The following is a 12,725-nucleotide window of genomic DNA, read 5'->3' as shown; positions in this document are numbered from 1 at the left end:
ATATAATAATCCTCGTCATCAAATAACATATGATTTGTCATCTAAGCAAACGAAAAGATAACATTGAACATTTGCCAATAGTTTTGGACTATATTAAACAAGTTAAAAGTTCAAGGATAACATTATATAAGATAATTTATGTCATTTTTTTTCCAAAAGACAAATTAAGAGTTTCTTGATTAATTTAAACATTTCTTAATTGAAAGTTATGTTTTGGCCCTGAACATGTCTTTAAAAGGCTCAAGCGGAGAAAACTGGTAGGAGATCCACCTTGAGATGAGAGACCTCGTAATGTCTCCTTGTATTTCCAAAGAAAAAAAAATATACGGGTGGGAATTAGAGAGGTTTTGATTGTGCAGGTATAAGAAATGTAGTCGTGTCCGCTCATCTAGATAACTAGGCAGGCCGGGCAGCCCCAACATGAGAGGTCAAACTCTCTGCCGTCTGGTCAGGTAAACCTGTAATTGAACACGAAGGATCCAAGTTGTATTCCTGATTAATTTAAACATTTTTCATTTGAAAGTAATCTTTCGGTTCCCCTAATAATGTTTGTCGTGCCTGACTGCTACTTTCTACTTTTTTTGGCCGCATTGTCTCCTTCCTAGCGCTTTCCTTCCTTCCTGGCAAGAAATTTAGATCAGGAAAACTGTGCTGGTTGACTTGAAGTCACTGCTCTGTTTTATAAAGTCCTCCGAGGCCATAAAGCAGTTTCCGCTTCTCCAAAACCCTAACCCATCCAGTTGCTCTCTCTATATTATTTGAACAGCAGTATCACCGTCCGTCTTCTCTCTTTGCATCCTGCGCGTCGGAAGTTCTTCCACAGGTATTGGTGCGGCTGGCTTCAGGTACGCTCGTCGTTTCTTTCTTTAGATAGCTGAAGCCCACTTCTTTTTGCACGCATGATTTGTGAATCAATGAGCGGAGGTTGGGTGGGTTTGCCTTCTAGTAGCGTTATGAACTTTTAGACAGAGTTGATCCATCCTTGTGTTCTTGATCTACTGGAGTCGTCCGAGTTTTTTGATGTACGAGATTAGAACTTAAATCCTTTGGTAAGTTTTTGTTTTCAAAAATTGATTTGGAAGAGAATAAAAAAGAAAATCGCTTTTTTATTTTCCCGAAAGCAACTTCAAAATCAAGATAACTTTCTTTTTTTCTCTTTTCTTTTCTTCTTTTCTTCCTTTTGTCGGTTGGCCTCAGTGATGGTCAGCGGCTAGACGAGGTCGGCCTTGCCAAGATTTGGCAAGGTCAAGCCTCACCAAGCCACCGTGAGGCCGGCATTGCTCGCTCGTGACTGGACGAGGTTGACCTCACCTTGTGTCGTTGAGGCTCGGGCCAACGAGGCTCGGCCTCTCTGGGGTCAATGACGCTCCGACGAGGTCGCCGGTCCTCATCTAGTCGGTTGCCGGCCATGATGAAGGTTGGCGACCGACTAAAGGATGAAGAAGTAGGGGGAAAAAAAGAAAAAAAAGAAGAAGGAAAATGTAATAAAATTATTAGAAAATTAAAAGAATTTATAAGTCACATAAGGGTCGTAACAAACACAATTCTATCTAAGGAGTAGAATTTTGGATACTTACTGAAAACCTTCAAATATTCGAAACTCGTCTAGAAAAGAAATCGAAAAAATCATTTCTTAACAGAAATTGTTTTCGAGAACAGAATTATTATCAAACTTTTAATTTATTCAACTTGATCTTTGAATTTTTAATTTGTTCAATTTAGTTATTGACTATATGAGAATATTTAATATTGTTCCTAATCTTGAATTAATGAAATGACCATTTTAAATATTTTAATATAATTCAGGGATTACATAGAACATATATCAAAAGTTCAGGAATTATATTAAATTAAAAATTTAAGGACAACATTGAACACTAAGCTAACGTTCAGGGATCATATTGAATAAATTGAAAATTTAAGGATCATTTATATCTTTATCCCAAGAAAAAATGGTATGCAAACCGTAGTTTGGTAAACAAAAGACATATGTTTGGGTTGTTTGCGGTAGATATGATCTCAATAGAAAGATTGCATTCAAAAGCAATCTGAATATGGTTAAGCTGAATATGGGTAAATTTGTCCTTTCAGGCTGCAGGAATGGACAAGCTGAATATGGTTAAGGAAGCGATGGAAACGGTGGGCGCGAGCATTGGTCTTGCTCGAACGGTCGGTTCTTTCACTAATGTTGGTGGGAAGATGGATAACCTTCATCAAAAGCTGGAGAGACTAACTGGCAGGGAATCTGACATCCTTACGGAAGTTCAATATGCAGAATCAAGGCTCGGACAAAAAAGGAAGAGAGAAGTTGGGGACTGGCAGATAAATGTCCAGAGATTAAGGGGCGACATCTCGGGATTAGAACCACGAGTTGCAGAAGGGGGAGTTCGTCAACGGGTAAGCTTGGTGAATCAAATAAACCAATTGACCACGAAGGCGGAGGAACTTATAGAGCAAGGTGGATTTTCTGGTGGGCTCACACATGCCGAAGAAGATACCAGGGCATATGAGTTGGTGACTAAGGAGTTAGTTGGTGAGGCTTCCGGACAAAATCTAAATAAAGTGCTGTCTCGTTTGATGGAAGATGACGTATTGACCATCGGCATTTATGGTATGGGTGGAGTTGGAAAAACAACCCTTGTCACCCATATCCATAACCGTCTCCTAGAAGAGGCAAGCACTTCGAGGAAAGTATTCTGGGTGACAGTGTCCCAAGAACGTGATGTTCTCAAGTTGCAACAAATGATATCGGAATGTTTTAACCATGCCCTGAGAGAGAAGGAAGATAAGCTCAAACGGGCTGCTGAATTGTCACACTTACTGATGAGAGAAAGCACTGTCATCATTTTAGATGATCTATGGCACACTTATGATCCGCAGGAGATTGGAATTCCGCTTGGTGTGGATGCATGTAAGTTAATTCTAACAACTCGGTCCTTGGACATATGTCGGCAGATGGAATGCGATGAACTGATCAAGTTAGAGTCGCTTCCTGAAAATGAAGCCTGGCAACTGTTTGTAAAAAATCTTGGACGGAGAGTTGTTTTCACTCCTGAAGTAGAAAGTGTTGCGAAGTCTGTGGCAAAGGAGTGTGCAGGATTGCCTCTTGGGATCGTGGTGGTTTCCGGAAGTATGCGAGGGAAGGAGGAAATTCACGAGTGGAGAAGTGCCCTGAAAGAGTTGAAAGAAGCAAGGTTTGAAGGTAAAGGCATGGAAGATAAGGTATTCCGAATATTAAAGTTCAGTTTCATTCGCCTGAATGATCCAGTCGTGCAACGGTGTTTCCTGCACCTGGCACTGTACCCTGAGGATTTTAAAATTTTAACCACAGACTTGCTGCGAAATCTTGTTTATCTCGATTTCTTTAGTGACTTGAAAAGTCTTGAAGCACAGTATGATAGGGGTCACACCATTATGAATAAATTAGTCAACGTGTGCTTGCTGGAAAGATCATGGATATCCGAAATCGAATTTTTGAAGATGCATGATTTAGTTAGGGACATGGCAATCAATGTGATGGGCTCTCGATGCATGGTGAAAGCGGGGCTAGGTTTGAGCACACTTCCAGCGCAGGAAGAATGGGTTAAGGACCTAGAGAAAGTGTCCTTGATTAAAAATTCAATAGAAGAAATCCCAGCAGCGAAACAGCAAAGTTGGGCTCTGCCTCGACTTTTGGAACTTCATATGAGTCGAAATCATTCCTTGGGAAGCATAGATGGTTCATTCTTTAGTTGCATTCCCACCCTTCAAGTTCTAGACCTTTCCCACACGATGATTGAGATGTTGCCCAGCTCAATCTCTAACCTGGTGAACCTCACGCATTTGTTATTGCGTTTTTGTCGCAATTTACGGCACATGCCTTCATTGGCAAAACTGAAGGCATTAAGAACGTTGGATCTCTATGAAAGTGGGATTGAAGAAGTCCCTGAAGGGCTGCGGGAATTGGTGAATTTAAGATGCCTGGATTTTTGCTCTTCAGGACTAAAGCAATTGCCTCTGGGAATTCTGCCAGAACTCTCTAATCTGCAAACCCTTTATCTTAAGGGTCAGCGCAACAGCTTGACAGTACAGGCTCGGGAAATAATGAGTTTGAGCAAGTTGGAGAAGCTGAGTTGCAAGTTTGGCGATGTCCAAACCTATGACTCGTATGTGGAACATTTACAGGTTGGCGGTCCCAAGGAGTGGGAACTAGAGTTAGTTGAAGGTCCTTCGGGTAAAAATCTTCTCCTTAGGAGTCTTCCCAATTTCAGTAGAACAGTGAGGCTACATGGGTTTTGTGTCAGAGGAGATGGACTTAAACTCCCCGCCATGCTCCCAAAAGATGTTCAGCACTTGGAGATCCGAGGTGCAGTTGATGGGCTTAAGAGCTTGACGGACATTCCAAGCATAACAAACTCCAAACTGAAGAGGTGCACACTGGGGGAAATACATGGCATGAAGTATGTGGTGTCAGTGTCGCAATCCTCATCTTCTTTTCTTCCAAGCCTAGAGTTTCTAGAACTCATAGGCATGAAGGATCTACGTGCGCTAGCTGAGAAAGAACTCTGTGCTGCTACGCCTGCAGTCCCAGGAGTGCTACATGAAGGTAACAAGTTTTGGGGTCTCAAGGGACTCGAAATCTCTGATTGTAAGAAAATGAAGAGGCTCCTGACGCATGTGTTGCTACCCCTCCTTGCAAACCTGGAGAAGCTTCTTATCGTAGGCTGTGATCAAATGGAGGAGGTCATAGAAATGACGGAAGTAGATATTGAGTGTCAGGGCGAGGGGGAAACCAGTGGGAGCTATACGAGGAGTGAGGCCAATCATGTTCATCTCGCTTCCCCTCCATCCCTCAATAAGATGAAGACCTTACGGTTATGGCGTCTTCCTGCACTAAAAAGCATATGCAGGGCGACAATAAGCTGTCCTTCTCTCCAAAGAGTATCCCTAATCAATTGTCCGAAGCTAGCATGCACCTCTCTCCTTGTGCAACTCCCTCGAGATGGGGAACCTCCTTCTAATTGTCTACAAGAACTTAAGATTCAAATAGGTGAGTGGGAATCAGCGGTGATGTGGAACCATCCCCTTTCCAAGTCCTTGCTTGACCCGTGAGTCAGAGACGAGTAGTGCAAGAGAATTGGGTTTTTCTTCGGTGATGTAGGTACATTATGCACGCACTTCACCGCAACTGTTGGATTGTTAAATTGTGCGGGTCATGTAGGACACGCACGATCCAAGGGATGTGATACTGTCCAACTCATGTATGGCGCATACGATACACTAGTGAATACATATCTTGTCCGTATCTATATATATTAATGAAAGTGAGTGAAGTTCAAGTGTGATCGTGCCACGTAGCTCAACCGCATGTGAACTTTACCTATTTTGGGGTTGCATCATTTTTTTTTGTCGATCCATGGTAGCATTTTCTGAGTGCAACGAGCACAACTGCACAACCGCACTTAGATAGCTGCGATCTCATGCACCCCGAGCAGGCACGATTTTGTCCTCTTTGCTATGGATAGGTGTGTCAAAGAAGTAAAGGATCAAGAGGAGTCGTCCTTGGCTACTGTAAATTTATTCCAGGTTACATGTCTATTTACGCACAAGAGTACATCCTTGTGATTCCGCCTTTGATTGCGGAAGAACTCGCGCGGGTACCTAATTAGACCACTCGCCAGAGCATCTCGCACAGGTTGTCGTGCCATGGGAGGAACAGATACTAGGGTTGAGATCGCTGTTTTCTCTGGAACATGCGACGGTATTGATCGGGATCCTTAGTATGAACTGTCCCAATGATAAGACTAGTCCTCAAATAAAAAAATAAAAAATAAAAAAATTGCTGACGAATGCCCTGTTATTAAGGCAGGTCGGTTTATTGAACATTGTTGATTCGACACATTGGGTTGCTCTCTGTGCAGCTGAACTCCAACCCCCGTCGAAGAATATCTTTCCTACGTACACGGTTGTGTGGATATCCGCACACCAATTGATCTCCCTGAAAACTAGGCAAATGACTTTAGATCAATAGTATCAACTTCCTTGTCAATTAATAATCTCGATCAAAAGAAAATGTGACATCACAATCACATTTTTTGATGATCCAAAAGTGATTCCTCCCTTTGATCTCTCTAAAAAATCATTTTTGTCGCCATAAAAATGGGTCACTAATCTGATGTACTTTAATGATAATTTAGGTCATGTACTGAGTACTTCCCTGTGCCAACTTGGTCATGCTCCCTTAAGCTATTGAATCTTTTCTACCTAATGTTGGCTGCAAGAAATAAAATTATGTATGTTTTCTGTAAAACGATTTTGCCATATGCAAATCACATCAACCCCACATCAGGCTCTTCCGACCCCTTACTGATGAGGAATTCAAAATGAAAAGAAAAGTTTAGGGTTAAATATGGTGATGAAATGTCAAATACGAAGTCAAGATTAATGATAAGAGCCATCACAATATAATGTTTAATACGGAATTACTTTCCATATATTGATAAATAAGCTATTAGAGAGAGAGAGAGAGGGGCCTGTCTCTGTGCAAGCGCGAGTGTAAAGATAGAGAGATTGATAAATTGGAAGAACTCATGAATTTAATATTAAAAAAAAATGAAGAGATTGTTAAGAGGATTTTAAAGCGAAATAGAAAGAGAAAATGGTCCACGGCCCTGGCTGCCACGTGCAAGGCGGATCCACACATAGCGGCAAGGGCTGCGACAAGTACCGGTGAGCCTGGCTTGAGGTACACCGGTAATTCCCTTTTTAGATTTCTAAACTCCAATTTCATTTGCATGTTTTACTTTGTCATCAAATTATAGAGTAAAGAACCACACCAAATCTATTTGCATTTTAGTCTGGAGATATGATTTTTGCATGTGGGCTTTGCCAATAATGAGAAGTAAAACGATCGTCTAATTTATTGGGAAATTTCCCATGAATTCGAAGAATACTTCGCAAAAAAATCCAAAAATGGGATGCAGTTGCTCTTTACCGTTATTAGAAAATTTTAGATTGAGATGATCCATATTCTCCTCTAGTCTCGCAAAAAAAAAAAGGAAAAAGTTCATTTTGCCGATTATCCAGTCATAAAGATCTTGAAATATAGACTTACTGAATAACATTATTTGTGTACATGAAACTAATGCATGTTTTGATGATGACCGCTCATGTGCCTCAGCCCAGAAACATCAGTAGAAATCCGAAGTGAAGATAAACCTTCAGTTTGGGTGGAAAGTTTAACTATATGGATATGATCTGTTTCCTGTTAGCATTTTTTTCATTGTTTCGGTTTTGGGTGAGAAATTTTCCAAACTGCATCCAACACCACTATTGAATGATGTTTAAAGTCCCAACCTCTAAACATGCTCAAAAGAAAGAAATCCCGGTCTCTATGACTCTGGTATGAGTTCAAGAATTCTGTCCACTATTTCTGATTCAGCTTAGTGGTTTTAACTGATGTTTGTCACTGTCAAAGCTTCTAAGTGGAAAGGTTTCTCCACTCAAGAATGCTTAGTTAATTAGACTTGTCCATAATAATCTCCTTATTGTCAGACAGCAAATCAGATTTAGCTGTGACTCGTTTTAGCTCAAGTTGTTTAACTATCTTCCCAAAGTGGTGCACCACTAAAGACGTAGACCATCGCTTGCTTTTATGTTCTCTTGGCTGGTAAAATAAGATCTCATTGCGTATCTTTAACAGATACAATGGAGGTGCAGCATGTACATGAGCTTCAACTAAACTCTATAGGAGGATGGAATTGTTATCCCAATCAATATTGGTCGTTTTTTGGCTTAGTAAAATGTATAGAGTTGATAGCAACGACGGAATGGCATCGAAATCAACTATAGATATAATTTCCCTTCCACTTTGGACTGCTAAACTTGTCCTCTTTCAGGTAATAGGATGCAACACTACATCAATGCAGCAGCAGAATTTGGTCATAATCTTCAGATCATCTGAAGTCGCATCAGCAATTCTGGTGATCTCAGTGGCAAGATGCACATCCTTGAAAGCGAGCTCTAGAGTCTTGTTAGCAGAGGAGGAAACATAATCGTGGAAGTGGAACATGCCAAGTCAACTCTTGGAAGAAAGATGTTGAGAATTGGCTGACCAATGTACGAAGGAAAAAGGATGAATTCTCAAGCTTAGAATGGGAAGTTGCAAATGCGGGACTTCTCTCAAGAATCACTTCATCGATCAACTTGGTAAATCGTATAAATCAATTGATCAAAGAGGTGAAGGAACTTAGAAAGCAAGGTGAATTTAGTGGCGGAGTCACACGAAATTATGTCAGGGGAAATGAACTGCCGACAAAGGAATTAGTCAGTGAATTCTTTTAGACAAAATCTGCAAAAGATATGATCTTACCTGATGAATGATTATGTGTGGAGAATTGGAGTTTTTGGTATGGGAGGTGTTGGGAAGACCACTCTGATAACACATCTACAATATAAGCTTTTGAAGGCGCATAACACTAATCAGATGGTCAGTTTGGTGGTTGTCTCCCAAAAATATAGCCCTGACGAGCTGTAATACAAGATTGCAAAATGTCTGAATCTTGATCTGTCAAATGTGGATGATAGGGTCCATCGAGCTGCAAGATTATTGAACTTCCTGAGGGGAAAAAAATTTGTTCTCATCTCGGATGATATATGGAATATGTGTGATCCAAAGGAGGTGGGACTTCTGCTAGACAAGAACGGCTGTAAACTGATCCTGACAACCAGGAAGCTAGATGTGTGTCACCAGATGGAATGCCAAGTTTCTGTCAAAGTAGAGACTCTCCTTGAGAATAAAGCTTGACAATTGTTCATGAAGAATCTACGGCGCACAAAAGTCTTCCCACCTGAAGTAGAAAATATAGCAAGGTCCATCGCACAGGAGTGTACAGGTTTGCCTCCTGGGATTGTGGTGGTTTCTGAAAGCAAGAGAAAACTGAGGACATCCATGAGTGGAGAAATGCATTAGAAGCATTGAAATAAGCAAACTTCACGGAAGGATGCATACAAAAGGTGTTTGGTGTTCTGAGATTTAGCTATGCTTGACTAAATGATGCGATGGCACAACAGTGTTTCCTGCGTATGGCATTATATCCTGAGGATTACACGATTGAAAGAAGTGAGCTCATCCAATATTCATGGATATGCAATTGATACACAGCAGAAGTCAGGAAGTGGAGTACCATAGGGGACATGCATTGGTGAATAAATTACTTAACGTCTGCTTGTTGGAAAGTGCGAAACGCACAAGCATCTCTGGACAAGAAATAGAGGAATTGAAGATGCATGACTTGCTCAGGGACATGGCAATCAACACGATGAGATCTAGATATATGGTGAAAGCGGGTTGCATTTGAGAAAGATACCTAAAGAGGTAAAATGGACACAGAATCTGGAGGGAGTCTCCTTAATGGGAAATCTCATTGAGGGCATCCCAGAAGGGATAGAGCCCAAGTGTCCTAGACTCAAGTTCCTATGCTTGAGCAGTAACACTTCCTGGAAGGCGTTACCTTGATGCGTTCCTCGAGAACATGCCTGCTCTCCAAGTTCTTGATCTATCTTGGACAAAAATCAAGTTTCTGCCAAGTTCAACATCCAACTTGAAGAACCTCATTGCACTGTTACTCCAGGGCTGCAGGGAGTTAGAATTAGTCCCGTCTGGGGCCAAGATAGAGGAGTTAAGAACTTTAGATCTGTGTGAAAGTGGAATCCGGGATGCACCCGAAGGGTTAGAGAGATTGGTAAATCTAAAAGTTTTGATTTGAATGGTTCGGAACTAAGGAAACTGCCTCTTGGAGCTCTGCTAAAACTTGCTCATCTGCAATACCTCAACCTTGACAGAAAATTGTATACGGAAGGAAGGGAGATAATGAGCATGAGAAACTTGGAAGCTTTAATTTGCAAATTTGGCTGATGGAAATGAATTTAATCCGTACGTGGCATATCTGAATGATGAAAAAGGTCCAGAGAAATGGGACTTGAGACGGATGCGTTCATAATGATGAGGCTCTAAGAAAAGGCTTGGAAGATTATGGCAAAATCGTGAGATTAAGTGGCATTGCTCATGGATGGCATGAATTAGTGATAATTGAAAGGTTTCTGGAGGATGACCTGAGAAGCCTAATGGACATCCCAACATTTCACCAGGTAACCGACATGAAGACCTGCATCATTGGGAGAGTTAAATCCTTGGAGTGAGTGGTTCCGCGGTCCAAGGATTTCCTCCACACAAATACACCCCCTCTTTGAAGCCTCGAGTTTCCAAGACTAGATCCACTTGAGGACCTCCGTATCCTGGTGGAGGTAGAAGAGAACTTTGCTGGTGCAAGTGCATTCCCACGGGCGCTATCCGAAGGTAATACCTTCTGGGGTCTGAAAATGCTCAAAATCAGTGACGCACGTGCTGCCACCCCTGCTCGCAAACATGGAGGTACTTTCTGTGCAATGCTGCAGCGAAGTTGAGAAGCTCATAGAAGCGAGAGGGAACGAGACAACTTCTGCTTTTAACTCTCCCAAAGCTTAAAAACTTTAGTATCACGGGGATTTACACGCGCTAAAAAGCATATGTAGCAGCACAATAGTCTGTGATTCTCTTGGGCATACGACACTCAAGGGTGTCGCAAAATGGAAAGGATTCCGCTCTGTGTATACCTCCCTCGAGATGGGGAACCGCCATCTTCTTATCATTTTTCCGCTGGATCTCATAATCTCCGACGGACAGAGATCAAGTACAATGACATGGGATGGTGGAAACTGGAAACGGGTGGAGAGGGACCATAACAGGGACAAGTCGCTCCTTAGACCTTACGTGCAGGGCTTGCTGATGAGACTTTGGTTGCTCGGTCATATTGTTTCTCCGCCACCTACCGAAGCCACATACAGGAGTTCGCTTTGCTATTCTCTGCTATTCATAATCGTTCAATTTTGTGCTTTTCTTTTACGCATTTACTGGACTCCAGCATATTCGCAGGTAGTTGGTGGGGTTCCACGTGAGAGAGTATTGCGTCAGACATTAATACCCCGTGATATGGGTTCACGTTGCGTCGCTTGTTCAATGGAGATAGATCATTTTCAGGGTGCATTTGAAAAACACAGATATTCGAGCATGTTTGATCGAACAAGTGAAATCATAAGGTAGGCCGATTGTTGCTTTGCAGCTGTGACTTTGAGAGCCTGAGTTGGAGGGGAAAATTATCCTAATAATCGGGCATGTTCAATGAGATATATGTTCTCGTATGTTGATTTTTGGCCTTCACCGATTCTCTTCCATCCACAACAGTCAAATGTCTTAGTTGATGATTTGTAATAGTGGTCTGTAGTTGTCTTGTCGACAACGCATCACAAACTCTCATCGATCCATTATAACTTGAATTATTTTTCCCGAGAAAGCATCAAAATAGTCTTGAACTTATCGTATTTGTGTCAATTTAGTCCTAAAATTTTAACATTATGCAAATTAATCATTTCAATTAATTTTGGTCGAATATTGCTGAAGTAGATGTAAGTTCGCTTGTGTGATACAACCAACGCTGATGTAGATAACTTTAATAATATCTTAATTTTTTATTTCTATTTATTTCTTTTATTTTTTTTCCTTCCCTTCCTTCTTCCTCTACGCGGTGACCAACCACAAGTGAGGATCAGCAAGGTTAATCTTGACGAGGCTCGACTTCTTTGAATTTGGCGAGGTCATGCCTCGCCAAGGATTGGGTGAGCCTCGCCAATGGCTAGTAAGGATCGTCCAAGGCCAACGATACCTCATTGGCCCTCATCTTTGGTCAATTGCCAAGGTCCGGCAACCAACCGGAGGAAGAAGGAAGGAAAGGTAAAAAATAAAAATTCAAATAAAATGAAATATTATTAAAAATTATCTACGTCAGTAATATTTAGCCAAAATTAATTAGAATTACTAAATTGGCACTAAGTAAAAAATATTATGACTAAATTGACATGAATGTAATAGGTTTAGACTTTTCTAACATCTTTGCCTATATTTTGGACGTGAACAAGCACATAATGACTTTTCAATCTGATAAATAAGTTACTAGAGAGGCCTCTGTGTGTGTGTGAAGATGGAGGGATTGACGGACTGAAGAACTCATGAATTAAAAGAACGAAGAGAATGTTGAGAGGATTTTAAAGGGAGATAGCAAGAGAAAATGGCCCGCGGGCTTGGCCGACGAGCGCAAGGCCCACGTGGCAGCGAGGGCTGAGACAAGTACCGGTGCGCTTGGCTCGAGGTGCACTGGGCATTCCCTTTTGAGATTTCTAAACTCCAATTTCATTTGCGTGTTTTACTTTGTCATCAAATTATAGAGGAAAGAACCACATCAAGTCTGTTTGCATTCTAGTCTGGATATATGATTTTGCATTGTGGGCTTTGCCAATAATAAGTAGTAGTGCAATCGTCTTATTCATTGGGAAATTTCCCATGAATCTGGAGGATATTTCCCAAGAATGTCCAAAAATTGGACGCAGCTGCTCTTTACCCGTATTGGAAAATATTTGACTGAGATGATCTCCTCTAGCCTCGCAAAAAGTGAAAAAGAGCCAAAAATGGACTGAAATGTATCTCTGGATCAAATCTGGCATGCAAAGTATAACTTGGCAAGCAAAAGAGACTGGTTTTGTTACCTATTAACTGGAGACGGCGATCACTATTCTCTCTTTTGTGGGCGATTAGTTTTGCTTTTTGTCACAATTCTCGCTTCGTTGGGTCAAACTTTGTGGACGATTAGTTGAAT

General features: G+C 41.3%; 1 protein-coding gene across 1 annotated transcript; it reads left to right on the top strand.

The window, feature by feature from the left end:
* The first annotated feature begins 634 nt into the window (after positions 1-634).
* Positions 635-5,390, top strand: LOC104452074 (probable disease resistance protein At4g27220). Its single transcript, XM_010066603.3, has 2 exons — positions 635-845; positions 2,092-5,390. Exon 2 carries the CDS (start codon positions 2,101-2,103, stop codon positions 5,089-5,091), a length of 2,991 nt encoding a protein of 996 aa, XP_010064905.2. The 5' UTR covers positions 635-845; positions 2,092-2,100; the 3' UTR covers positions 5,092-5,390.
* Positions 5,391-12,725: the final 7,335 nt, after the last annotated feature.

The sequence above is a fragment of the Eucalyptus grandis genome, chromosome 6 (assembly GCF_016545825.1).
Source record: "Eucalyptus grandis isolate ANBG69807.140 chromosome 6, ASM1654582v1, whole genome shotgun sequence".
NCBI classification, from domain to species: Eukaryota; Viridiplantae; Streptophyta; class Magnoliopsida; order Myrtales; family Myrtaceae; genus Eucalyptus; species Eucalyptus grandis.
The sequence above is the reverse complement of the archived record's forward strand: the minus strand, read 5'-3'. Positions and strand labels throughout refer to the sequence as shown.